This window comes from Hyperoodon ampullatus, assembly GCF_949752795.1.
Source record: "Hyperoodon ampullatus genome assembly, chromosome: 16".
NCBI classification, from domain to species: domain Eukaryota; kingdom Metazoa; phylum Chordata; class Mammalia; order Artiodactyla; family Ziphiidae; genus Hyperoodon; species Hyperoodon ampullatus.
The window spans coordinates 29,399,186-29,425,849 of record NC_136929.1 but is presented as its reverse complement, the minus strand read 5'-3'; the positions used below and the strand labels follow the sequence as shown (position 1 = coordinate 29,425,849).

The window sequence follows — 26,664 nt, the reverse complement described above, 5'->3', positions numbered from 1 at the left end:
AATTAAATCGTTCATAGGGTTTGAATTTTTACTTTAAAACTATAAAAGGCAGTTGCCTCTTTATGTTAGCATTACATTGATCCTTTGGGGGTTCACTCAAATTTGTTGGCAGTATTAACAGCCATTCCAGCATGGCCAAGAGAACTATCCGCAATCTACTTCCATTACTTCTAAATCATCCATTAGATAACCAGATATTCAGACCAAGCTTACTGAAGTGACTTGGGTTACAAAGTCCAACATTATGCACCCATAACATCAGTGAGAGTCCCATGAACTTGGTGTCACAAACAGATAAACACCCATGTGGAAAGTACAGCACAACAAACCACAACAGTTATAAAAGAAAATGGTTTAATACATACAACCTCCCTACAACCTAGATCATAATTTACGTTATAGGATTATAATAAACACAGGTTACAAAAAGAAAACTGCATCCTAAAATGTATGGATTTAGCTTCATTCATTATTCCATAATGCAAAACTACTTCAGTAAAGTCTCTCTAGAACACTAGATGAAAGTCTGCTTCAATATTGGTGAATTGGTTCTCAATTTTCTTTTCACACAGTTCTTTGCTGATGATCTAAGAAAAGAACCAAAGGGATCATCTCATCTATTTCTCTCTACACTTCATGTAGGAAGAGACTGAAGCCAAGTATTGAAGGAAAGAAGATGGAAAGGCTGGTTAGGAACCACAGCACATAGAAGGTCTTAAGAGACAAAATACAGACTAAGATGTTCTATATAACTCTAAAACACAAACGTAAGGTAGATAGCTAGTGGGAAGCAGCCACATAGCACAGGGAGATCAGCTCGGTGCTTTGTGACCACCTGGAGGGGTGGGATAGGGAGGGTGGGAGGGAGGGAGACGCAAGAGGGAAGGGATATGGGAACAGATGTATATGTATAACTGATTCACTTTGTTATAAAGCAGAAACTAACACACCATTGTGAAGCAATTATACTCCAATAAAGTTGTTAAAAAAAAAAAAAAAAGGGAGGCCAGATCATCTGGGGTCTTATAGCTCCACAGAGTACATTAAAGAATTCTAACTACAGGAAAAAAAAAAAAAAAAGAATAGATACATTCTTTTACCTACTCTTAGGTAACAACAAAGTCTTCTCAGAGGTAAAATAATAATAATAATAAACAAAAAATTAAACACATGGGAAAGTTCTAAAAAGAATAACTAGAAATACGTCAAGTCAGTGTGACAGTGACTCTCCACAAGGAAAAAACGCACAACATTTTTATAGCACTTTACAATTTTAAAGTGTGTCTCCCAACATTTCTTGGGTTTAACTGGGGGGGGGTTAAGTTTCATTTTAATTTTTAAGCAAAGTGATACCTACACAAAGTTTCAAAAGTCACACTGTGCTACCAAACTTATGGTGTTAAGTGGCAATCACCAGCCCCCTCCTTCACATGCTGAATCCCATTCCCCAAAAGCAAACACTTGAAATTACTTATATCAATGCTTCTGTTATTCAGCTTACATTCCTATTCCTTAATCTTTCCATTGTAGGCACTATCCATTGACTTCCTACTCTGGAAGATGAGACTTTAGGATTCTTACTTCATTACCCATCCCCATACACACTTCTCTCTTCCCCTCTTCTCTCAGTAGAGTTATATCACGTGTCAGTTAAACCAATATTTTGTGCTTAGATTTTTACGACCTTGTAAATACTGTTTGCACCTGAGCTACATATTTTACTACTAATACAACTCACATCTTGTACAATTTTTTTCTTCATGGAGTTAACAACTACCTCAGTAATCACCAGTTTATTACTACTAATTTATTTATCATTAATCTATTACCAACAAATCTCAATATGGTCAAACATTACATAATCCATTAATTACATATATTTTTCTTTGGGCTACCCATTTTGGAGATCTCTGTCTTCCTGCCCCAGTCTGGACTGGTAGCAATTTAGGTTTGCTGAATAGATGTTTCCAGTATTATCCTTCACCATCAACCTAGAAATTTCCTTTGATGCTATTCTATGTTGGAATTTCTGCTTCCTTGAGCCCATGTCTTCCTCTTTTTTAGTTTACTTCCTCATTTTGGTGGAACATATAATCCAGGTGCTTTCTGAGAACAGGAGACTGGGAAGTAAATTATTTTTTAATATACATGTCTGTAAGTGTCTTTGTTCTATGCTTATATTTTATTAATAGTTAGGCTGAATATACAATCCTGCCTGGAAACATGCCTTCAGAATATGTAAACATTGCTCAACTGTCTTTCGGTACAGAAATCTAACGTCATTGTGATTCTTGAGCTGTATGTGTGCCCTGCTATTTCTCTCTGGAGCAGAATCTAAGTTTACCCTGGGGCATCCTGAAATTTCCCAATGAAGTGCCTTGGCATGGCTTTCTTCAGTCTTTCTATTGTGCATCTTCTGAGCCCATTACATTTTGAAACATGTCCATCAGCTCTAAGAAAACTTTTAAATGGTTTCTTTGAAAATTTCTGCATGCATTTTCTTTCTGGAACGCCTACCATTTGGCTTTTGGATCTCCAGATAACTTTTAACCTCATTCTCTTATTTTCTATTTCTTTGTCAATTTGCTTTACTTTCCGGAAGTTTTTTTCAACACTAGTTTCCTCGCCTTCTACTGAATTTTTCTTTTTATGTCCACTATCAGAAACTTGTAAGAGTTCTTTCCTGTTCTCCATGGACTCTTATATTTATGGTATCCTACCCTGTTTCATAGAAGCCATATTTATTCTTATCTATGTATATCAATTATAGTTTTCTATTTCCGGTGGCTCCCTAAATCACAACTATATCAATCATAAAACAGACAGCTGCATCTATATTACTGAATGCTTACCACGTGCCATGTACTATGTTAAATATTTTACCATGCATTAACCGCTTCATTCCCACAACAATCCTAATGAAGTAGGTATAGTTTTTTGGCTCAGCTTTACAGATAAGGAGACTGAAGTTCTTACAGGTTAGGCTGCCAATGTTTACACAGTTAAAGGACAGAGCAGCAATTTGAATTCAGGGAGTACAACTTTAAAGTGAGGTTCTTGAGCTCTTACCCAGTACTACCTCCTGAAGATAGAGCTTTGTGAAAAGTAGAATTACAAATAAAACCAATTAACCTACATTGGTTAAGGGTTATTTTGCAAATGTCCCAGAACTTGATGAAGGCTCTTCCAGTTCTTCAGTTCTATACTATAACATGACCTACTTCCAGTAATAAACTATACTTTTAGCTGATAAATTATTGGGTTTGTGTGTGTGGAAAAGAAAAATGGGCCATGTTGCTTTCTGCTATTTTTTAGCTGCTACTTACATGCCAACCTGCCTGGTTATCTCAAACAGGTTATTTGGTCACAATAGAGAAAGTAGTCAGATGGATATCAAACAACTTCCATCATTAGAAAAACACTTAAATGACACATATTACTCATAGGAGTGTTTTATCCATGAGTTCTTCTTACACACAAAGAAAAATAAACTTACTTTAAAATTATACTCTACCAAAATCATTAATTCACACCTTTCAACAAGTGAGGACAATGGCTATTACTCTGAAGAGAAAGTGAAATGAGGACTCACTTTTTTTTTAAATAAATTTATTTATTTTTGGCTGTGTTGGGTCTTCGTGGCTGTGCGTGGGCTTTCTCTAGCTGTGGTGAGCGGGGCTACTCTTCATTGGGGTGCGCGGGCTTCTCACTGCGGTGGCTTCTCGTTGCAGAGCATGGGCTCTAGGTGAGCGGGCTTCAGTAGTTGTGGCTCGAGGGCTCTAGAGTGCAGGCTCAGTAGTTGTGGCGCACAGGCTTAGTTGCTCCACAGCATGTGGCATCTTCCAGGACCAGGGCTCAAACCCATGTCTCCTGCATTGGTAGGAGGATTCTTAATCACTGCACCACCAGGGATATCCCTTGAGGACTGTTTTCTAATGACTTACACTTTATATTAGTGAATATTTCTCTTTTAGAACTATAAACATATATTAATAAATATACTAGGAAATGTTCCTCTTTTGGAAAGCTTCAATTTAAGAAAAAGCAACAGGGACTTCCCTAGTGATGCAGTGGTTAAGAATCCACCTGCAAATGCAGGGGACACGGGTTCGAGCCCTGGTCTGGGAAGATCCCACATGCTGTAGAGCAACTAAGCCCATGCGCCACAACTACTGAGCCTACGAGCCATGTCTACCGAAGCCTGCATGCCTAGAGCCCGTGCTCCGCAATGAGAAGCCTGCACACAGTAACAAAGAGTAGCCCCCGCTCACTGCAACTGGAGAAAGCCCGTGCACAGCAACGAAGACCTAACGCAGCCAAAATTAATTAATTAATTAATTAATTTTAAAAAAGAAAAGAAAAAGCAACAAACAACCAGAATACAAGACTCTGTCTTTTCACCTTTGAGCAGATAGCTTTTTCAGTTTAACTATATTATGATTTGGTAACGCATGTGTCAAGCCTTTTGCCTTGGACCCACTTTTTTTTTTTTTTTTGCAATACGCGGGCCTCTCACTGCTGTGGCCTCTCCCGTTGCGGAGCACAGGCTCCGGACGCGCAGGCTCAGTGGGCATGGCTCACGGGCCCAGCCGCTCCGCGGCATGTGGGATCCTCTCAGACCGGGGCACAAACCCGTGTCCCCTGCATCGGCAGGCGGACTCACAACCACTGCGCCACCAGGGAAGCCCTGGACCCACTTTTTAATTGCTAATGAGCTGAGCTTTAAAGCATTTTAAAAATGTATCCTATTTCATAAACAACTATAGTTAGTTAAATAAAATATTCTGACTTTTAAAAATAGCAGCAGTTATGAGCCAAACTATGACTGGAGTGTCAATTTTCTCCTATGTCACTCAGAGAGAAAAAAATAAACTGACAAGTTTCAGAAGTACGCAAAAACCCTTTACTATGTAACCTTTGATACAACATGGGTAGCTGCCAACCTTCTCAAGAAGTCCATTCTGCTGCATATGGTGCAAGTAAGACCTTGTTAGGTCACATAATTTATGGTACTTGAGAGCATTTTGGGACACAAAAGCTACAGTATCCACCTTGACCAAAACAGATTGGCAGTGCCCTTGCTGAAAAGTCATTACAGCCATACAAAGCTATGTAAGCAGTACTTCAAAGTCAGCCGTGCAAGTACTGTGCAGAATGCCAAGATACTCAGTGGGATAAAGAGCGTCACACTCTAAACACCCTTGTGTCCTTTTATAAATAACAGAGGTTTCAGAGCTTACCACTGCTGTATGTACCAGCTCATATCTACAGTGTGATATTTTCCTAACATACTGACATTTCACCCTCACGGTAATATGACCTAAGCAGGTATGAGTATGCCCGTTTCACAAGTGGGGAAACAATGGCTTAGAAAAGGTAAATAATTTGTCCAAGAGCATAAACATACAACCTGCTAGGCTGGGGCTTCCCTGGTGGCACAGTGGTTGAGAGTCCGCCTGCCAATGCAGGGGACACAGGTTCGTGCCCCGGTCCGGGAGGATCTCACATCCCGCGGAGCGGCTGGGCCCGTGAGCCATGGCCGCTGAGCCTGCACGTCCGGAGCCTGTGCTCCACAACGGGAGAGGCCACAACAGTGAGAGTCCTGTGTACCGCAAAAAAGAAAAAAAAAAAAAAACTGCTAGGGCCAGATCTGGAAATCGGATCCTCTGACCACCTACATAAACGATCTTTCTACTAAAATTCTCACTGAACACCATAGGAGAGGGAGAAAAGGAGGGAGGGAAGGAATGAGAGAGAAAGAAAGAACATAACTGATTTATAAATGTTGAAGATGAGGAGGTAGGAAAAGTTTATGAAAAGTTGCATTAACACACTCCGACAAATCTTCTAGAGGCTCTTTTCCTAAATTCTGTTTTCTGCTAATAAAATAATAGCATTGTCAGATGACCATGCTTGCTGCAAGGCTTTTGTTAGAATTACAAGAATTTCAATCATCAACAGAAATTACCCATAAAAGTATTTTGAGTTCTAGCAAAGAAATAAAAATAAGAACACCAGACATCACAAGTCACTGTGTCCCAATGTACTACTGCACTTGACTTTCTTGCTTTTAACACTTTTGAAGATGATGACAGGTAGTTATTTTGTAGACTGTATCTCAGCGTGGGTTTGTTGATGTTTCCTCAAGATTAGATTCAGGTACTGCCCCTTTGGCAGGAATACCACAGAAGTGCCACTGTGTTCTTTGTATCAGTGGCACAGGATTTCAATTTGTCCCATTGCTGAAGATGTTCAATTTGATCATTTGATTAAGGTGGTGCCTGCCAGCTTTTTCCATTGTAAAGTTACTATTTTCCCCTTTGTAATTAATAGGTATTGATTCCACCCAGTAAATATCTTGATCATGATCAAATTTCCAATGTATTAATTTATTTTTCCTATCAGAATAGACTTATAGTTTCTTATCTTACACAACAAGTCACTATCTGCTGCTATCATTTATTTTGATACTTATTGTCTCAGATGTCACCAGTGGAAGCCCTTCAAGGTTTTTATGTCTTTGTGACATCCTGCTACCTTTCTTTGAGTACTTCCTTACTATCTAGAACACCACGATGCTCTGGACTTACCTTGTACTTTCCCTGTAGTCCTGGAACTAGCCATTTCTCCCAGGATCATGGTTCCTTCTTAAAGAATGATATATAGAAACCAAAATCTGAGTGCCAGGGCTTCCCTGGTGGTGCAGTAGTTGAGAGTCCGCCTGCCGATGCAGGGGACACGGGTTCGTGTCCCGGTCCGGGAAGATCCCACATGCCGCGGAGCGGCTGGGCCCGTGAGCCATGGCCGCTGAGCCTGCGCGTCCGGAGCCTGTGCTCCGCAACGGAAGAGGCCACAACAGTGAGAGGCCCCGCATCCCGCAAAAAAAAAAAAAAAAATCTGAGTGCCAGACCTAAAATCTGGGTCATCCAACCAGGCTTAATTTATTATCTGGCATGTATAGAAAAGCTGTTCCCAGTTCCTATCAGTGGACAAAGTCAGGGACCGTAGGTACACATTTACTGACACACGTATATATTAATACATATACATTACATAGAACATAATATATGTAATTCTATTGCTCAAAATAGAAAACCAAGATTCCATACTGCTACCTCTGAGTTGAATCCAACAACACAGAACTCATTCTAATTTCCTCCCCTTTCATAGTTGTAATTCCCTTCTCCCAGAATCCCACTATCCTTAAACATTTACATATTTGATCAGTTCCCTGTGTGTAACCCACCTCCACAATTGACACCTCACACTCTTCTCACCCCATTCAGGCCCCAGCCTCCCCACCCATGGGTGCCATCCTTGTCTTGGGCACCTTGAATGCTTTCTCCCCTCCACTCTGGCTCTGAGCCATCCATCTGCAGGATGTCTTCTTCACCGGCTCTCACTCCACTTCCAGAAAACAGGTTGCCCCCGTAGGCGGACACCCTCCTCACCGCACTCTGGTGTCCACATGCTGCACTGGGTCACCCCCATACAGAGCACCCATACAGGCTCTGTCCACCTGTGCTGAGCCACTGTGGCTTCCCTGCCTTACAGACCCAAGACATCTACATCACTGTGTCTCGTCTAATAGCGTTAGGAGTGAATAGCTCACGAAGAGGAAAATGAAGAGGAAGAGAAATAATTTTGCTTATTTTTAAACAGAATATATAAATTCACTGAATGGAATACACGCATTTCTGTTAACTTATACTTAACTATTTTCAGCATTCCCTATCAGCTCCTAGGAATAAGTGAAGGAAGGGTTTCTTTATAACTTTATGTGGCAAATGATAAAAAGTTCTTAAAGGACTGGCCATCAATATTCTATTATTTCCCCTTTTCTATACGTATATCTCAACTGCTCAAATTCAGATATCAGAGGCACCAGAATAAATCTAGATCTGAAAATGAGACTTTTTTTGAGAGATTATTTTAAATAAGTGTTAACTAACTTAAAGTTATCTTAATTTTTTTTTTAAAGGAAATGTTCGGTGAGCCAGTTGAGAATGAAGCAGTTAGAAAACACAGACATAATACCTTAAAGAGCCTCAGTTTAATCTTACCCTTGAGAAGATATTTTCCAGGGAGCTCGTTAAGGACCTCTTAGCTTTATTTTTCAGAATGTCAAGTTTGAACCTTCCACTGCTTGTCGCATTTTCTGGGATTGTACTATTTGAAATAGTCTACAGAAAGAAAAACATACATTTTAGGTTGGAAATATTCAAGGTTAAATGAAGCTTTAAAGACAGGCTTATGGCTAAGACATTTAAAAGCATGAGAATTCTTCTGTAGCTCTATTAAGAAGTAATAATTTAGGTTCCACATCGTGAACACACAGATTATAAGCAAAAGAGATTAATTTTTAATATTGTAAGTAATAAAAAAGACAGAAATAAGATCTTTCCTTTATGTCTTTCCTTTCTGCTAATATATTCCTGCTGCATTTTACAGAAACTAAACTTGAGATGTCCATTGTTACTGCTGTTATTTTGATTAACAACTATAACCATCCCTTTCCAAGTTACATACTTTATATCCAAATTACCAAGGAAAACACAAAAAATTGGTTTCAAAGAACAGAGCATCTTCCAGTAAAGTTGCATTCTGCTAATGCCTTTGTTAGAATTCCATTTTCATTTGTGAGTGGGTCATTTATCATTTCAATCGACAAGTATTCAATGATAGTACTGAACTGTATGAGAATCTACAATGTGTCCACTACATGAGGTTCTCTAAATATTTTATCTTATATAGAGATAAAAAGCTACTATGTATATTACATGGTTCTTAGTGCCAGGAAGCTTTCAAGAGAGAAAACTCATCCTTTGCTTGGGGAGGAAATACGTTCTCGTAGCAGTGACACAAAGCAACGCATAAGTATCAAATATGGAACCATGAGTTATGGGTCTCAATGGTCACGAAGAAAAGGATACATGGGATTCAGACAGGCAGAAAAAAGGAGGTGAAGACTTTCCCAACACTGGGGATGGTGCTGGCAAAATCATAAAGGCTGGGATGTGCACGGGACAGGGTGTCAGTACAGGTGTTTGACTAAAACAGAGGGAAGTAGTGGAAAGTGGGAAAGTGAAGCTGGAGATAAAACCTTGAATGGTCTTAAGTGCTGGATACTTAGGAAGAATCACTGATCACAATTTACAAGCAGAGGGGCATCACTGTGAAAGTAATGTTTTGGGAAGATTTATGCGAAAGGACTGTTCAAAAATCACCTAAAGGACTGGGAAATCAGAGACTGGAAGATCAGATTGAAGGCTTCAGGACAGTCTACGCAGGAGGCAATAGAGGTCCATACTGGAGCTGGCTCCACGTGGTCATCTAAGGAGTTACTGATAAAAGAAACATGATCACAATCAAAAAGGAAAGAAAACAATAGATAGAGACGTGGGCTGGAATGGGTTCGGGCTGTGTATAAGGACTGGGTTGACTCATCATTCTAAGGCTTTGAGATGAATGACACAATGAAAATAGGGAAATCTTATTGGCACTTAGCACAGTGCCTGACACAGCAGCTACTCAGTGAATACCAGGTGAATAAAAGGAAGGAAGAAAGGAAAAGAGGGAGCAAGGGAGGGAAAAAGAGAGAGGCAGGGAGGAACTTAAGTATACTGACAGGAAAACATACACAATTTGTTAAAATCTCCTCTGTGATCTTGACCACCCTCCGTCATATAGAAAATGCATACCACTCCTCACATACTGCCTTTGGCCTTCTGGTCAACAAGACTATCACCACCAACGACTGATTTAATCAAAGCCATGAACAGATTTTAGTCTTTATGTTTCTTGACCTTCCTATGTCATTGGACATTGTTGATCTTCTTGCTTGAACTCTTCTCCTACCTTGGTCATTCACCATAATAAATCTTTCTACCTCATTATTCCCTTTCAGTCTTTATCACTGGCTCCATTTTAATTCACTCATTGCCTGAAATGTGGGTGCTCCTCAGAACACCCTCCTTCGACTTCAAATCTGTGACAAAGCTCATAGTCTTTCACATTTATAATGTCAGCTCAAATTCTATGAGCACCAAATCCATTCTTCTAATTAAATCTCACACTTCCAAAATGCAATTCTTATTTCCATCTTTCGCCCCGCTCTTGCCTTCTTTCTGTATTTCCTAGCTATTACATCTAATTCCTCCAAATCTGAAACCTTGAAGTCTCTCCCAGCAAGCCCCTCTCTCTTCCTAAACATATCTATCCAATCAGTCACTAAGTCCTAAGGATCATGCCTCCCAAATTGCTCTTGACTCAGTCCCTCCCTCACATCTCCAGGGCTCCAGTCTACCTCCTCTCTGAGACAGAATACATTTTTCAAGACAGAATCATTCAATCTATTTATGTCCCAGTGTTATCTCTTGTCTGGTACATACTTATATCTCTGTGCCAGTCACACGGTATTTCCATATTTTAATTCATTTGATTGCATGTTGGTTTCTTCTTACAGTTAGAGCTGTCATTATTCATCTCTGTTGCCTAGTACATAGTATGCACTTGATAAATGAATCACTTCTCAGGGATTCTATTACCAAGGTCTCCTAATTTGAGAGTGTGACTTCAGTCCTAACACTGTCAACCCCCTTACCCAACCAGCCACACATCTGATCCTCTCATGCTCTAACCTGAAGTCCTTTAGTGACAAAGTCTGATCTAGCATTTAAGGCTATTCATCACCCCGCTGCTGCCTAGCCTTCCAGCCTTATTTCCCCATAATTCCCATGCAAACCCTAAAAAAAACCAGTATGTCCTTGGAGGGCCTCCATGCAGTATGTTCACTCATGGTTACAAAGTTACCACTTAACTTTGCACTTAATGTTCCTCTCTTAAAACACAATTCCTTGGGAATGTAAACTGATACACCCACTATGGAGAACAGTATGGAGGTTTCTTAAAAAACTAAAAATAGAACTACCATACAACCCAGCAATCCCACTACTGGGCATATACCTGGAGACAACCATAATTCAAAAAGAGTCATGTACCACAATGTTCATTGCAGCTCTATTTACAATAGCCAGGACATGGAAGCAACCTAAGTGTCCATCGACAGATGAATGGATAAAGAAGATGTGGCACACATGTACAATGGAATATTACTCAGCCATAAAAAGAAATGAAATTGAGTTATTTGTAGCGAGGTGGATGGACCTAGAGTCTGTCATACAGAGTGAAGTAAGTCAGAAAGAGAAAAACAAATACCGTATGCTAACACATATATATGGACTCTAAAAAAAAATGGTTCTGAAGAACCTGGGGCAGGACAGGAATAAAGACGCAGATGTAGAGAATGGACTTGAGGACACAGGGAGGGGGAAGGGTAAGCTGGGGCGAAGGGAGAGAGTGGCATGGACATATATACACTACCAAATGTAAAATAGACAGCTAGTGGGAAGCAGCCATGTAGCACAGGGAGATCAGCTCGGTGCTTTGTGACCACCTAAAGGGGTGGGATAGGGAGGGTGGGAGGGAGGGAGACGCAAGAGGGAAGAGATATGGGGATATGAGTATATGTATAGCTGATTTACTTTATTATAAAGCAGAAACTAACACACCATTGTAAAGTAATTATACTCCAATAAAGATGTTAAAAAAAGAACACAATTCTTCAACTGTTCTGATTAGAAAACTTTATCTCCCCTAAAACTCCAGCTCCACCCCCCACAAAAATCTCTTCCTCTTGAATTCTTTCATTCTTTCCTCTATCCTTACTCTTCACTCCAGCTCCAAAGCAAACATGTAGCTACTTCTGTGTTCACCGAACATTCTTTTAAAAAGCCATATTGTTATACATGTACTACAATGTTCATTGCCGCACTATTTACAATAGCCGGGACATGGAAGCAACCTAAGTGTCCATTGACAGATGAATGGATAAAGAAGATGTGGCACATATAAACAGTGGAATATTACTCAGCCACAAAAATGAATGAAATTGAGTTATTTGTAATGAAGTGGATGGACCTAGAGTCTGTCATACAGAGTGAAGTAGGTCAGAAAGAGAAAAACAAATAGTAAGCTAATGCACATATATGGAATCTAAAAAAACAGTACTGATGAACCTAGTGGCAGGACAGGAATAAAGATGCAGATGTAGAGAATGGACTTGAGGACGTGGCGGGGAAGGGGAAGCTGGGATGAAGTGAGAGAGTAGCACTGACATATATACACTATCAAATGTACAATGGATGGCTAATGGGAAGCTTCTGCATAGCACAGGGAGATCAGCTGGATGCTTTGTGATGACCTAGAGGGGTGGGATGGGGAGGGTGGGAGGGAGGCTCAAGAGGGAGGGGATATGGGGATATATGTATACATATATGATTCACTTTGTTGTACAGCAGAAACTAACACAACATTGTAAAGCAATTATACTCCAATAAAGATATAAAAAAATAAAATAAAATAAAACTAATAGGAATTTTAAAAAGCCATCTTGTTGCCTCTATTATATGTATCTATTTATGTTTGCATTCCCTTTTGGATTATTTGAGCTCTTCTCTGTAGGCTACATCATTATTCATGTCTTTTTTGTCACCATTATCACATAGCTTGATTCACAGAAGGTCCTCTAGAAGTGCTTGTACAATAAATAATTAAGGAATCACTTATCACACAATATGTGGTTTGTTCTGAATAGAGTGCGATTAAGACATAACCTGAATTAGTGTTATCAAGAGGTAAATATATCATGATTTCTTTAGATGTTGTTGCCAGTGGTCTTGCTTTACCTACTTGCAGCTGGGAACACATTCTAAACCAAGTGCACAAAAATATCATCCTTTAGTTTGCAGCCAGGGTAGCCGTTTCCATGACATTACTGTTTCTTTGCATGTTTGCTCTTTACCACTCAAGGCTATGTAAGTTTTTAATGAAATAAGATGTTCATATGAATTTGAAATAAAATAATGGATTAATATTACTAAAAATGTATGTTCATTCTAAATCATGAGCATTTATTATTACTGGTTTTCTACCAAAACTCACAATTTTTTTTACATTTTAAAATCATTACTATTTTATCTCAATGTGCCAATGTTTGCTACAATTTCCTATAAAACTTCTAAAATGCTGGGGGGGGGAAAGACTATTAGGGCTTAGCCCTAAAGAGGAGAGGACAAAGGAAAGAAACTCCTTTTACATCTTCTGTGATAGTTTGACTGAATATATGAAAAAAACAAAAATAGGTCAACTAGAAAACGTCTCACCGATGGGCCTTCCCCAATATGTATGTGTGTCCTCTGCTTGGCTTCGCACAGCTGCCTCAGATGTAAAATCACAAGTTCGTTTTCCTCCTGGTCATTGACTGCCTTCATTTTCTGTTGAACAGACAGACAGAGAGCACATTATGGCAGCACAGCTTTTATTGTTTTACTTTATCCTCATTTCGTTTTATCTGTCTGGCAGACAAACGTAAGTAAAGCTAAGCATTTAGCTGCTCTTAGAAACAAAAGTAACAGTGGCATTGTAGTAACTATTCAATAGTACAGTAGTATATCTATCTTTAACGTCAGATAGAGAAATGGAAAAAGCAACTCACAGAAACAGGGTCCAATTCTCATTCCTTATACCTGACTTGTGAGGACTATAAATAATGTTACCTGAACTCGTTCAAAGATGTCAGCTTGCTCATTATCTGTCAGGGACGAGAGATGCCTCTGTATTACCAGCTTGGCTCTTGGCGGGTAGAGACCTAAGGGAAATGATGGGGATTGGTGTTAAACAGATTCTAGCCACAGAGATCAAAATGTGTATGTATATATATATATATATATATATATATATATATATATGTATGTGTGTGTATATATATATATATGTATATATAAAATGCGCTGCAGCTTGTCCCTTCACCAGCAGGCTCTGAAGTTAAATCTTTTCAAGGAGATGTGTTCCTGCCTACGATAGACCTTGGAACACTGCAATAAAATGATTAAAGCAAAACGCAAAACCTCCTCACCAAAATCAATGGCCCTTGTCAGTGATCTTGAAGTCAGACTTATTAACAAAAAATGTCTACAGGATACCAAATCAACAGCATAACCAGATACCATTGAATATACTAACAAACTTAGCCACCCTAGAAACTCATAGGTGAATACTAGCCTTGGCCAAAATCTCTAAGCTTAAAACTTGACATTTAAAAAAGAAAGAATAGCTACTAATATTAAAAAGTAGAGCTAGAGCTTACACAGGAAGCTCTCCCCCTTATACACGTCTTGGTAATAAAACTTCTAGGGCATCATTAGTTTTTGCGACATTTTTTAGTGTTACTATTTTCCCAAGAAATTGTTTACCTCTTTATACCATATTATTTATATATCTAGTGAACTTCTGCATATAATTTATATTAAGTCCTTGGGCAAAAATTTTTTCCATGAAAACATTTTTGTTTTTATAAATTTTTTTAAAAGGGAAATGTAATTCATATTTACAATGATTCACCGGACCATCCATTTTTTAGGAACAGATCTCCTTTACATAGTTAGGGACCACTTATACTATTGTTACCGTACTTTGATTAGAAAGAGGATATCTAGCCACGTATAATATTTAATGACTGTTATAGGTAGACTGCACTTCAAAATCCCTAGGAGAGATTCACCTCAAAATATGCATTGTTTAAAAAGAACGCGAATTCGTTTCATGATGGTTAGAACATGTAGAGTGCCACCACTGGACCTGTTTTAAACCACTGTGCAGAAAGAAGAAAAACTTCTGAAAACTTCTCAGCTCTGCCTTTCTTTGCGCAATGTACAATAAAATGCTGTGAACATCTCTGTGACCACGTACAGAAACACTAAAATTCATTTTGATGGTGTGATGCCACTCACTACCACAATTTATTATTTGCTGGCAAAGCCTCCTTAAGAGGCTCCTTAGGCAATATATTAAGAAACTGATTCACATGATTGTTTTTGTTTTATGTTGTTTAATATTCCAGCATGTTATTAGCATGTGTAGGAGGATAAAAGATTAAAAAGAGGAGAAGTAGGGCTTCCCTGGTGGCACAGTGGTTGAGAGTCCGCCTGCCGATGCAGGGGACACAGGTTCGTGCCCCGGTCCGGGAGGATCCCAAATGCCACGGAGCAGCTGGACCCGTGAGCCATGGCCGCTGAGCCTGCGCGTCCAGAGCCTGCGCTCCGCAACGGGAGAGGCCACAGCAGTGAGAGACCCGCATACCACAAAAAGAAAAAAAATCTAAAAATAAAAAAAATAAAAGGAGGGTACTTATTTTAAGTAGGTAACTAAATCTATGGCCCAGGAAGTTTCTTTAGTCCTTTATTTCAGAGAAGGAATTGCAAACAGCTAATCTGCAAATTATGCATGCCCCCTACTCCGCCTTGAATCTGATTTGTCTTTCTTCTTACCCCCAGTTTAGAGTCACTGGTGAGTGAATTAACCCATCCTGAGAGGTATGTATACTATTTAGCCCTCATGCACGTTATTGTAGGAAAACCCGACTGAGGGTAATTGCTCCACCTCTACAGCGCTCAACATCACTTTAGTTTCACATTCTGAGGACCGGTCCTTGAGAGATGGTCCCCTTAGACACTGTCTCCTGGATTCACTTTGGTCCCCCAACATGGCTGGTGCTTTTCTTCCTGGTCTAAATGACAAGACTCCCTTGACATAGGGATAGATGATTAGGACTCAATATCAGCATACGTATCTTTTCCCTTTCTTTTTTTTCAGTAGAGAAAGAACTCCTTATTAATGCAGCCAAAGGTATTGACAGGTGAGTCAATGACATGAGTAAGTAATATGAAATACAAATATCTAGATACTTCTAAATATCTCTAAATATCTTTCTCACTTTCTCTTCCTATGAATTTGTGTTGAATCTGAATGTGGTCCTTTTTCCAGCTTTATACTTTGTACTTAAGCCTAACACAAGTTTAGAATTCACACTGTTATCTTACCCAGATGAAAACAACTCTTTGGGAAACACTGATGCCAAGGCTTCAAGACAGCTTGGTCCTGAAAATCCTGGCTTTCTGATATTCTTTTAGAGAGAAGCATCAAGTTGCTTTGGAAACCGATTGAACAAGTTCAAATCCTGGTTCTGCCCCTCCTAAGCGATAAGGACGTGGCAGTTATTACCCACAACGTGTCTCGGTGCCTGTTTCCTCATCAGTAAAATGAGGATTCAAAACACCACCCATCTTGTGGGATTTTAGTATGGATCAAGTGGGCTAATATATGGAAAACACAACAGTGCCGAGACACAGTAAGTCTTATGGGAGTATCTGCATTATTGCTATTCCTTTCATTCTTACTATCAGAACACTGCCCTATCTTATGGCTCTCTTTGCCCGATGTCAAAGGCAAGGGTAAAACAATCATATCAGAAGGTGTTATCTAAAGCCTTAGGAAAAGAAGCCTGTGTGAATCTTTTCCAGTTCACATAAACCCTTCATTTGCTCCCTTCAGATATATGCATACCTTGAAGCTAGGGAACCTTAAGTTTCACTCCCTTCATGATCTTGGAAGAGACTCTACTACTTCTGGATGTATAATATGTATTCTTTCTTTTTTTTTCAATTAACTTATTTTATTTATTTATTTTTGGCTGCATTGGGTCTTCATTGCTGCGTGCAGGCTTTCTCTAGTTGCAGAGAGCGTGGGCTAATCTTCGTTGCGGTGCGCAGGCCTCTCATTGAGGTGGCTTCTCTTGTTGCGGAGCACGGGTTCTAGGCACGTGGGCTTCAGTAGTTGTGGCACGAGGGCTCAGTAGTTGTGGCTCGCGGGCTCTAGAGCGCAGGCTCAGTAGTTGCGGCACACGGGCTTAGTTGCTCCATGGCATGTAGGATCTTCTGGGAACAGGGTTCGAACCCATGTCCCCTGCACTGGCAGGCAGATTCTTAAGCATTGCGCCACCAGGGAAGCCCCTGTATTCTCTCTCTTTACAAAGGTCTCTAAAACTATAATTTTTTTTTCAGAGGAGTGTTTTTTAATATGACTTGCGTAATTTCCTACTGGTGGTTTTATCTTTTTCTTATAGATAATAACAGTCTTTACAAATTCTGAACAGCAATCTGCTCTCTCCTCATTTGTTACTGATCATTTAACTTCCAAGTAAGCAGTTGTTGTTATGTAAAAATATTAAGATTTTATGAAGTCAAATCTGTCAATGTCTTCTTTTGGTAGTTTCTGCATTTCTGTGTCTTAATAAAGGCTTTCTTGTTTAGGGACAAAATAACATTTTTATTTTCTTTGAATGATTTTAGCATTTTGTTTGTTTGCATTGAGGACTTTGATCCACCTAGAATGTATTTTGAGTAGGATAAGTGGAAGGAATCTTTGTCTCTTTGGATAGCAAATTGATCCAACACCATTTCCTGAATCACTCAGCCTTCCCTCCTCAGACGTATAATATTCTCTTTACCATACACCAAAGAATGTTCCATTTTTGTAACGTTTACACGTATATTTGAAAATAAGGTGCATTCTGTAACATTATAGTTATAAATTTAAAATTTTTGAATATTACATTTAAATAGTGCTTGTTCACACAGTTGAGTGGATATTCAATAAATATGGCTGTTCATCATCAATTTTCCCATGTGCCTATGATTCTCCTGCCTACTGAACAGATATCTCCATTTTCACTGCAGTGGCTAGTCCATTCTCTGCTTTGTTCTGGAGTCCACACTCTCCCCATCGACTCCAACACCTATCGTACTGATTGCATTTACGTGCTCACAAGCCAGTCTCCCACTCTAGACTCTAAGCTTCCTGAAGGCATGGTCCACATCTCAACCATCTCCACATCCCCAGTGCCAAGCACACTGCCTGGCACGTGCTAGATGCTTAACAAGTGTTTATCAAATTGTGTGTCTTCTCTGGCACAGTAGTTTTCAACCATTTTTATTAGTAAGAGACAAGGAGAAGAAAGGGAAACTGAGTCAGGGTCACCTCTTCCTCATGCTCTTCCCCCTCCTCAAAACACATTTTTTTTAAAAACTTGCTTTATGACATCATGTCTATTATCTGTGTGATTTTCAAACAACCCTGAAAAGCCAAGCAAGTTTCATTCTTGTTCTAAACCTTCAGGAAAAAGAGAACACATCATTGAGTAAGAAAGGAAAAAAAGAAAGACTTAAACAGTTGATATTCTGGGATGGTTTTGCCTCTCTTCATTCATGAAACAAATATTTGGTCAGTTCCCACTTTGCACATAGCAGAGTCTTAGGAACTGTGGGAAATGCAAGTTCCTCCCTTGAGTCTGCCTTTGGAAAAAAAGTAAAAAATAAAAAAGAAAGAGGAAAAAAAGCCAAGCACCTAGGAGAGACTGACAGCACAAATTTGACTGGACATGAGAAATGATTCTCGGGGCTCTTGGTTCACCTCAAAACAAAGAAGCATTCAAGGACAGTAGCAACTTTCTCACTTCCCCAGTGCCAAAGCAAACTTGTCTCTGCCAAGCAAACTCGTCTTTGCCAAGGCCAACTTATACTGTACCTTCAATCCTTTCACAGAGCTTATGCAAAGAGTGCATAGGGCAGGCCTCGCACAGCTTAATCTGGGTCTTGGCACTCTGCAGGGCAGCGGCCGTGCTGAAAGCCTGTTTCAGAGTCAGCATTACCTCATCAACCTACAAGAAGAAACAAAATCCAGGTCTATAAACGTTTGCTTTCATGGTAACACATTAAAAGCCCAACAGCAATGTGAGACTTTGTTGATGCTGACTAAATATTAATAATGGAATTTTGATGACCACAGAGCTGGTAGTGAGAAAATAATGTCTCAAAGTTAGACCTTCAATTAATTATACATAAAATTGAAAACTGGATGAAATAAGACCATTTTAATGTGCATAATACTGATCTGTTACTTAAATGCTATTTTTGAATCCCACTCAGTGCTATGCTGTCACAGTTAAGTGACAGTCAATCAGGTATTTGTTTTCTTCTTTTTTTTTTAATTTTATAGGATTATAGTTGATTTACAATGTTGTGTTAGTTTCAGGTATACAGCAAAGTGATTCAGTTATACATATACATATATTCATTCTTTATCAGATTCTTTTCTCATATAGGTATCACAGAATAGAGTTCCCTGTGCTATACAGTAGGTCATTGTTGGTTATCTCAGGTCTTTGTTTAATTAAAGTAGTTTATCAGATAAAGATCTCTTTGGAAGTTTTGTCTGCAATATATAGGGAGCAACAAAATAGGTTTAACAAATCACTTGTGTTAATAGGTATCTTAGTTACTTTATCCTTTTGGATCATTTTTAGTGCAAGGACAAGTGAACATGTGTTTAACCAAAGTTCTAGGGAGAAATGAGCCCAATAAATAATGTTGGGGGAATTCTATGAAGGCTACTGGTCTTTTCTCTATGGCTTCTATTTATTATCATTTGGCTTCTGATTTGTGACACAAAAGTTCTGCAGTCATGCTATCTAACAGCTGGGTCTCACCACTAGGCCAGCAGCTTGAGAACTGCCAGGTAGTTTCTTCCTTGCTCTTCCAGTGACTCAGTCAAGAAGTTGGAATCTAGCATTCTGGTCTCCTGGTTGCTTCTTTGAGGTCAACTAACAGCTCATCCTCCAGGCATTGTCAAGCCGACTTCAGGCCAGGTCTCCTCCTCTGTGGCACAATCATCAGTGTAAAGTGTGGCTTTCTCACCCACTGTACAATTGAGATCAAAGTCTAAAACCTGCATGGGGAGCTATGAAGTACCAGGGCCTCATCCAAACTAGCTCTGATATTCAAAACCATTTACCATGCTTCATAAACCATGTTTTGTTTTGTTCTGTTTTTATTGCGGTAACACTGTTTTATGACATTAAATAAGTTTCATGGGTGCAACATTTAATTCAACTTCTGTATACATTACAGCGTGCTCACCACCAAAACTCTTGTTTCCATCTGTCACCATACAATTGACCCCCTTTACCCATTTTGCTCTCCCTCCCACCCCCGTCCCCTCTGGTAACCACCAATCTGTTTTCTGCATCTATGTGTTTGTTTTTGTTTTTTATACTCTGCACATGAGTGAAATCATACTGTATTTGTCTTTCTCTGTCAAACTTATTTCAGTTATCATAATACCCTCAAGGTCCATCCATGTTGTCATAAATGGCAAGATTTCATCTTTTTTGTGGCTGAAAAATATTCCATTCTGTGTGTGTATACATATCACATCTTCTTTATCCATTAATCTGTCGATGGGCACTTAGGCTGTTACCATATCTTGGCTATTATAAATAATGCTGCAATGAACATGGGGGTGCACATATCTTTTCAAATTAGTGTTTCTATTCTCTTTAGGTAAATACCCAGAAGTGGAATTGCCGGATCACCTGGTAGTTCTATTCTTAATTTCTTGAGGAATCTCCATACTGTTTTCCATAGTGGCGGCACCAATTCACATTCACACCAACACAGATGGCCAACAGGCACATGAAAAGGTGCTCAAATTCACTAATTATTAGGGAAATGCAAAACCACAGGGAGATATCACCTCACACGTGTTAGAATGGTTATTACCAAAAAGACAAGAAATAACAAGTGTTGGAGAGGATGTGGAGGAAAAAGAACCCTCACACACATAAACCAGTTTTTAAAAAGACTCTTTAGGGCTTCCTTGGTGGCACAGTGGTTAAGAATCTGCCTGCCAATGCAGGGGACATGGGTTCGAGCCCTGTCCCACATGCCACAGAGCAGCTAAGCCCGTGTGCCACAACTACTGAGCCTGCGCTCTAGAGCCCACGAGCCACGACTACTGAGCCCGTGTGCTACAACTACTGAAGCCCGTGCTCCTAGAGCCCGTGCTCCGCAACAAGAGAAGCCACCGCAATGAGAAGCCTGCGCACCGCAACCAAGAGTCATCCCCGCTCACTGCAACTAGAGAAAGCCCACGCACCGCAACAAAGACCCAATGCAGCCAAAAATAAATAAATAAAATAAATAAATTTTTTAAAATTTAAAAAATAAAAAGACTCTTTATCCCCTTCCCCTATGGCCTGGTTTAAGAAAAAGCTACCACTTAAAGGATTCAATCTACTTCTGCATTTGAATGCATGAAGAACCTGGAATAAAAAGAAACTTTATTCATGTGATATTACTAAAAGGAGAGTTCAAGCACGAAGCAGTCAGTCACCATTCAGTTATGTTTTACTATATAACCATCTTTTTAAAAGGCTTATAAATCATTTCACAACATTCCACGTACAAAAAATGAATTACTCACAATCTGTTCTTTTATAACATAATTAAAAACAAAGATTTCTAATTCTTAAAAATAAAAGCACGGGCTTCCCTGGTGGCGCAGTGGTTGAGAGTCTGCCTGCCGATGCAGGGGACACGGGTTCGTGCCCAGGTCTGGGAAGATCCCACATGCCGCGGAGCGGCTAGGCCCGTGAGCCATGGCCGCTGAGCCTGCGTGTCCGGAGCCTGTGCTCCGCAACAGGAGAGGCCACAACAGTGAGAGGCCCGCGTACTGCAAAAAATAATAATAATAAAAAAATAAAAATAAAAGCACTACATGTTTAAATGCCTTTGAATTTTCATTTCATTTGCCTTGTTATGTATTCAAAAGCAATTTCAATCACTTATGCAGATGTTTATTTCTGTTTTCTTGTTTCTCATTTATTTAAGGCACTGAAGGGGTCAGTCATCCGCTTAGCTTTCATGTAGGTTTATTATTTGCTATTTGGTAATACTGTGTTGCAAAAGGTCCCCAATGGATATACTGAACTTTCATATTTTCTTATCTGTTTCTAGATGAAATAAGAGATCATTTCAATGGTGACTGAAATGTGGCTACCAATTTCTCCTAGCCATAAATATTACTAAAAACTTTATTCGACTTCTAAAATTTTAAATGTTTTACTTTTTTTTAATCTACCACTTTTTCCAGACAGCCTATAAATTCTCACATGGAATCAGAGCAACTAAAAGTTAATTTAGGATACTATGAATAACTTAATTGTTTTAGTTTAGATACAGCAACAACAAAAAAATCCTAGGTGGTGTTAAAAGGTTAAAAGTAAAGGAATGGTTAAAGATAAATCAATCATACGGAACCAAAAAGAAAGTATTCTTAGTGTGACCATCAGGCAAAATTAAATTTCCAGAGAAAATTATGAGATGGAACATAGAAAGCCAATTTGTGATATTAAGGTGAAAATCCATAATGAAGATAACACTCATAAACATTTATATACCAAACTTAGGTGTTTTATAGCGTTTTAGAATAAGAATCACAGAATGTGTAAGGATGGAGAGGGGGAAGGGCAAGCTGGGACGAAGTGAGAGAGTGGCATGGACATATATACACTACCAAATGTAAAACCGATAGCTAGTGGGAAGCAGCCGCATAGCACAGGGAGATCAGCTCGGTGCTTTGTGACCACCTAGAGGGGTGGGATAGGGAGGGTGGGAGGGAGATGCAAGAGGGAGGGTATGTGGGGATATATGTATACATATAGCTGATTCACTTTGTTGTATAGCAGAAACTAACACACCATTGTAAAGCAATTATACTCCAATAAAGATGTTAAAAAAAAAATTACCTAGTTTAATTCTCTGGAAAACTCTACACTCTTAACCCCATACAAATCCTGGGTCTCGGTACCCTGGGTTTTTGGGGTTTTTGTTTTGATTTGTTTTGCTGGTTATACTTTCCCTGGATACTGTTGTGTGCATCTGTGGATCTGTGGAGTTCCACTTTGTCTATGAATAGTAGTCACTTCCATTTTTTTTCACACCTTTTAAACCACTTTTGGAGAAAGCGGAAATGATATGTTCCAGAAATCTCAAGGGTTGGTTAAACAAGTTTAAACCACCTGCCTTGGGATATTTTACAAAAGAGGGAAGGAAGGAAGGGAGGGAGGGACAAAGGGAGGGAGGGAGGGAGGAGCCCAGAGCATCTAAACTTGCAGTGTAACCCTCCAGGGCCCATCAGAACTCTATTCTATACTGTTTATCAATTCATAGCAGTTGCTGCAAAGAAGCAACAGAAAATGCTCATTGTATATTCTTTGCACTCAGAGAAGATAAATCAGCATGTGTGGTTTTGCAATATTTTGTCTTTCACAACGGCCAAGCCACATCAATCATAATACCGCTTAGACCCGTAATATTTGACTGTTTGTTTTACTCTAACGTCAGCTGCTTGAGCCACCCTCCTTTATACAGGAAATGTACATTTAATTTCTCCTCTATCTTGCAGTTCTGATGCCTCACCATTCATTTAAGGTGCTTACAGATAAAAGTAGAGTAAACAGGATTTCAAAGATTCCAGCATAGGCCCACTCTTAAGAATAATGATGCCAAAATAAGATTCTCAGGCAGCTTCAATGTAATATGAAGACATTCTCAGCCAGTCTAGTCTGTTGCCTTAGTCACAGAGCTTCTTAAGGTGGAAAAATGCGGCGTGTTCCCAGACTTTCTACTCTGACTCCGTTTCGAAAACTCATTCTACACGCATGAGGGTAAAATGAAAATACTAAAAAATACAAACAAAACAAAACTTTGAAAAGAGATTGGAAATCAGAAGGTTTTACAGTTTTCCTCTTGGTGTCGGTTATGCAGTAATCAGAGATTAACCAGCACCTAGAAAATGACTGCCTGAAGCTCTGAGTAACACACTCCATCACTCAAAATACACTAAACAAGCAAGCCCTGCTATCCTAGAAACTACTGGTGGATTCAACAACAATAAGGACAGTCCTAACCTTGTAGGATTCACAGTCCAGTGGCGTAGAAAGTTGTGTGAACAAATAAATAAGATAAGGGATTTGCAGGAACTGTTGGAGATCTATGAATAAGATGTGCTGACAGCACTGACAACAAAACAACCAAAGGACTCAATTCCTGAGAAAGGCTGTTAGAAAAGGCTTCCCTAGGAGGTGATCTCCTAACAGGATCCTAAAAAATACACAGTAGCAGAGAAGGGGAAGGGGATTAAAGTCACAGCAAAGCAAAGCCAGGCCTGCTTCCCATCCAATGAAGCAGCCGGAAAGAGAATACGAAAACAGATAGAGACATACACAATCTCTTTGTAGAGCAGCCAGGTGGACCCTTGAGGCTGGCACGATCAAATTCCCCACCTGACCATATGAAAGCAGCAAGCCCTGGCTCTGGCCTCCCCTGACTGGCAGACCCCTCACTCCATGCAGCCAACAGTGATCTCAGAACTTCAGAGGCATTTCTGTGAGCCCCGCCTCTCACGTATTTCCTTCATCTCATGTGTCCTGTGCACGAACCATCTGCTGCTTCAGTAGCAAGCCAAATAAAAGCAACATCCCACCAGTCTTCACAGCAGCTTCTGCAGTCTGGCCTAGAGACAGCTGAGGACACAGAATAGCATGTGTGAGGACACAGTCATGAAAGGGTAAGCTTTCTGGTGAGTGCTGGAGAAGAATGAGGAAGGCCCTTCTGCCACACTGGACAATCTAGATTTTGTCCGTTAATAAGGAGGCATAAACTGGCCCCTAGTGAGAGAATTTTGTGAGAAAAAATATATATATAGCATAAGGTAGTAAGTGGATAGACGACAGGTTAAACCAGCGGCAGGGAGACTCGTTAGGACACTAATGCAATAGTCTTAGTAAAGGAGATGAATGCCCAGACTTAATTCCAGACAGAGAGGAAAAGGAAGAGAGATGGATATAAGGGACATTTCTACCTTTGAGTTTATAGGATTTGGTGAACAAGTGGATCTCGATGGTGCAGGAGAATGCATTATGGTTTCTAAATTGGAAAGTTGCGTAAATGGAACTGCCCAAACGATAAAATACGGGATATACAACAGGTTTTGCAAAGGTCGGAGAGCAAGGATCTGCAACGTGGTGGAAGAATCAGCCTTAGACAGGAGGAGGGCCAGAGGAGGGAAAGAGGAGGGGAGGCCTGGGCAGGGGATGGGTGAGGAGAGGGGCAAGATTACCTGACATTCTCATTTTCTACCCAACTCTTGCTTGGTTGGCATTTTCCAGGGTTGTGTGCTTGGTTCTCTTTGGCCTTCTCTCTTTTCCTTCCCCCTGGGTGCTCATCCAGCCCCATGCCTTCAACTCTTCTTTACATAACAACTCTCAAACTTCTATCCCGAGCCCTGAACTGAACCTATAATACAGTGGTCACCTGGATATCAACATGTGGATGTTTCACTGGTACGGCTAACTATCCAGAGTGAGAACAAAACTCAAATGGATCTCTCTTGAGTAAGAAACTTAGTGATGGAGTGCTATATTCCCTAGTCAGAAAGTGTCTTTGTACCAGTTCATTCCCATTTCTTCATTACTTCTTCATTATTCCTCAACCCACTGTCCACACTGGGAATGTGGAAGGCGAGAATTAGCAGGAAGGAAGGCAACACGCCTCCAGAAAATGAGGAGAAGGCCGCCCAGCTTACTCTGTATATGTCTAAGCGGTGTGTGTTTCCCTGGGGAAAATCACTGTGGGAGGATTTGGTGTCTGAGGAAATGTTCTGCTTCAAAGAATGGTCATGTATATATCTAAAGGTGTGTGTTAAAATGGTTGGGAGAGATAACACAAGTGGAAGAGTATGTAAAACATTTTAGGGGAAAACATCACCATATTTTTAGTCACTCAGATCTATTTCCAACTTTGCCTTACACATTTCTCCTTAAACTCTAACTGCTCCCATTTAAGGGTCGAGGGCAGGGTTAGGAGTGCTGCAAAGCAAAATTGACTTCTAAATGTCAAAGAAAGAAATTGAATGCTAAAATGCGACCATAAAGAAAGTATTTTTCAAATGAGGACAGGGGCTGATGAAAGAAAAAGGAAAAAACAAAATCGTTGTCTACCCTGATGAAATAAGCCTTATCTACTCTGAGATGTTAGAGCAGTTGAGAGAATAAGAGGTCTTCCTTATCTTCTTACATGAGCAGTGGAAAGAGGAACAGCTCTTCTCCTATTATTAGGCTTTTCCTACCTTTTAAAAATACTCCCGGTAACATTTCCAGATTTGTTAAACTCAAGAAAATCACCTAGGCTTAAAAATGACCAGGACAAGTTGTTTTTGTTTTTCTGTTGTGGTGCTGTTTCAAAGGGCAGAAAACCTATTTCTAGATGCACTCTTCTTTTTTCAATGGATGGCTGTTCTGTGAGGCTTGGGTTCAACAGAGATGAGTCTCCCATCAGCCGGAGGTGTGGGCAGGAGCCCGTGGACAGCAGTCACCCCACTTACCAGAGATTCGCTGGCACACTGGAACACGTAACAGATATACTGGCTCAGCCCGGGCTCCGGCAACTCCCGACAGATGAAGCCAAAGTGATCAACATGCTTTATACCCTAGAGAAGGAAGAAGGGCAGTGTTTATGGGATTATGTCCTTTTAACCAACACTATAGACATAGTTCTGTGCTTTCACGCTTCCATGAATTTCTCCTTCATGGCACTGTGATAGGGGACATAATGCCAGAGCAAACTTATTCGGAGGTCTTTTGATACATAAAATAAAGGGTGAGACCAGCTCCGATTTCTTTTTGTTTCTGGCAAACACTCTGTGACTCAGGGCCACAAGAGGAAAATTATGATGGCATGACCCACTGTCTCTTGTAATAAAAACCGCTACTCAGTGTTTGCAAGTAATGGAGTTTTCAATTTATTGGTCATCTTTGAAAGGGCAGTCTGATGATTCATTATAAACCCTGTTCTTGTTTATATGAGGCTA

The 26,664-nt window shown here is 39.9% G+C and overlaps 1 protein-coding gene across 5 annotated transcripts in view; it reads right to left on the bottom strand.

Moving 5' to 3' along the window:
• Positions 1–26,664, bottom strand: part of TBC1D4 (TBC1 domain family member 4) — a gene marked incomplete at both ends in the record, with an annotated part of 215,685 nt that overhangs the window by 50,054 nt on the left and 138,967 nt on the right. For all 5 annotated transcript variants that reach the window (XM_079721895.1, XM_079721894.1, XM_079721896.1 and 2 more), the window contains 5 exons: positions 8,064–8,183; positions 13,224–13,334; positions 13,617–13,708; positions 18,481–18,613; positions 26,179–26,283. In XM_079721895.1, the coding sequence (XP_079578021.1) occupies positions 8,064–8,183; positions 13,224–13,334; positions 13,617–13,708; positions 18,481–18,613; positions 26,179–26,283 (561 nt within the window). The remainder of the gene's footprint in view (positions 1–8,063; positions 8,184–13,223; positions 13,335–13,616; positions 13,709–18,480; positions 18,614–26,178; positions 26,284–26,664) is intronic.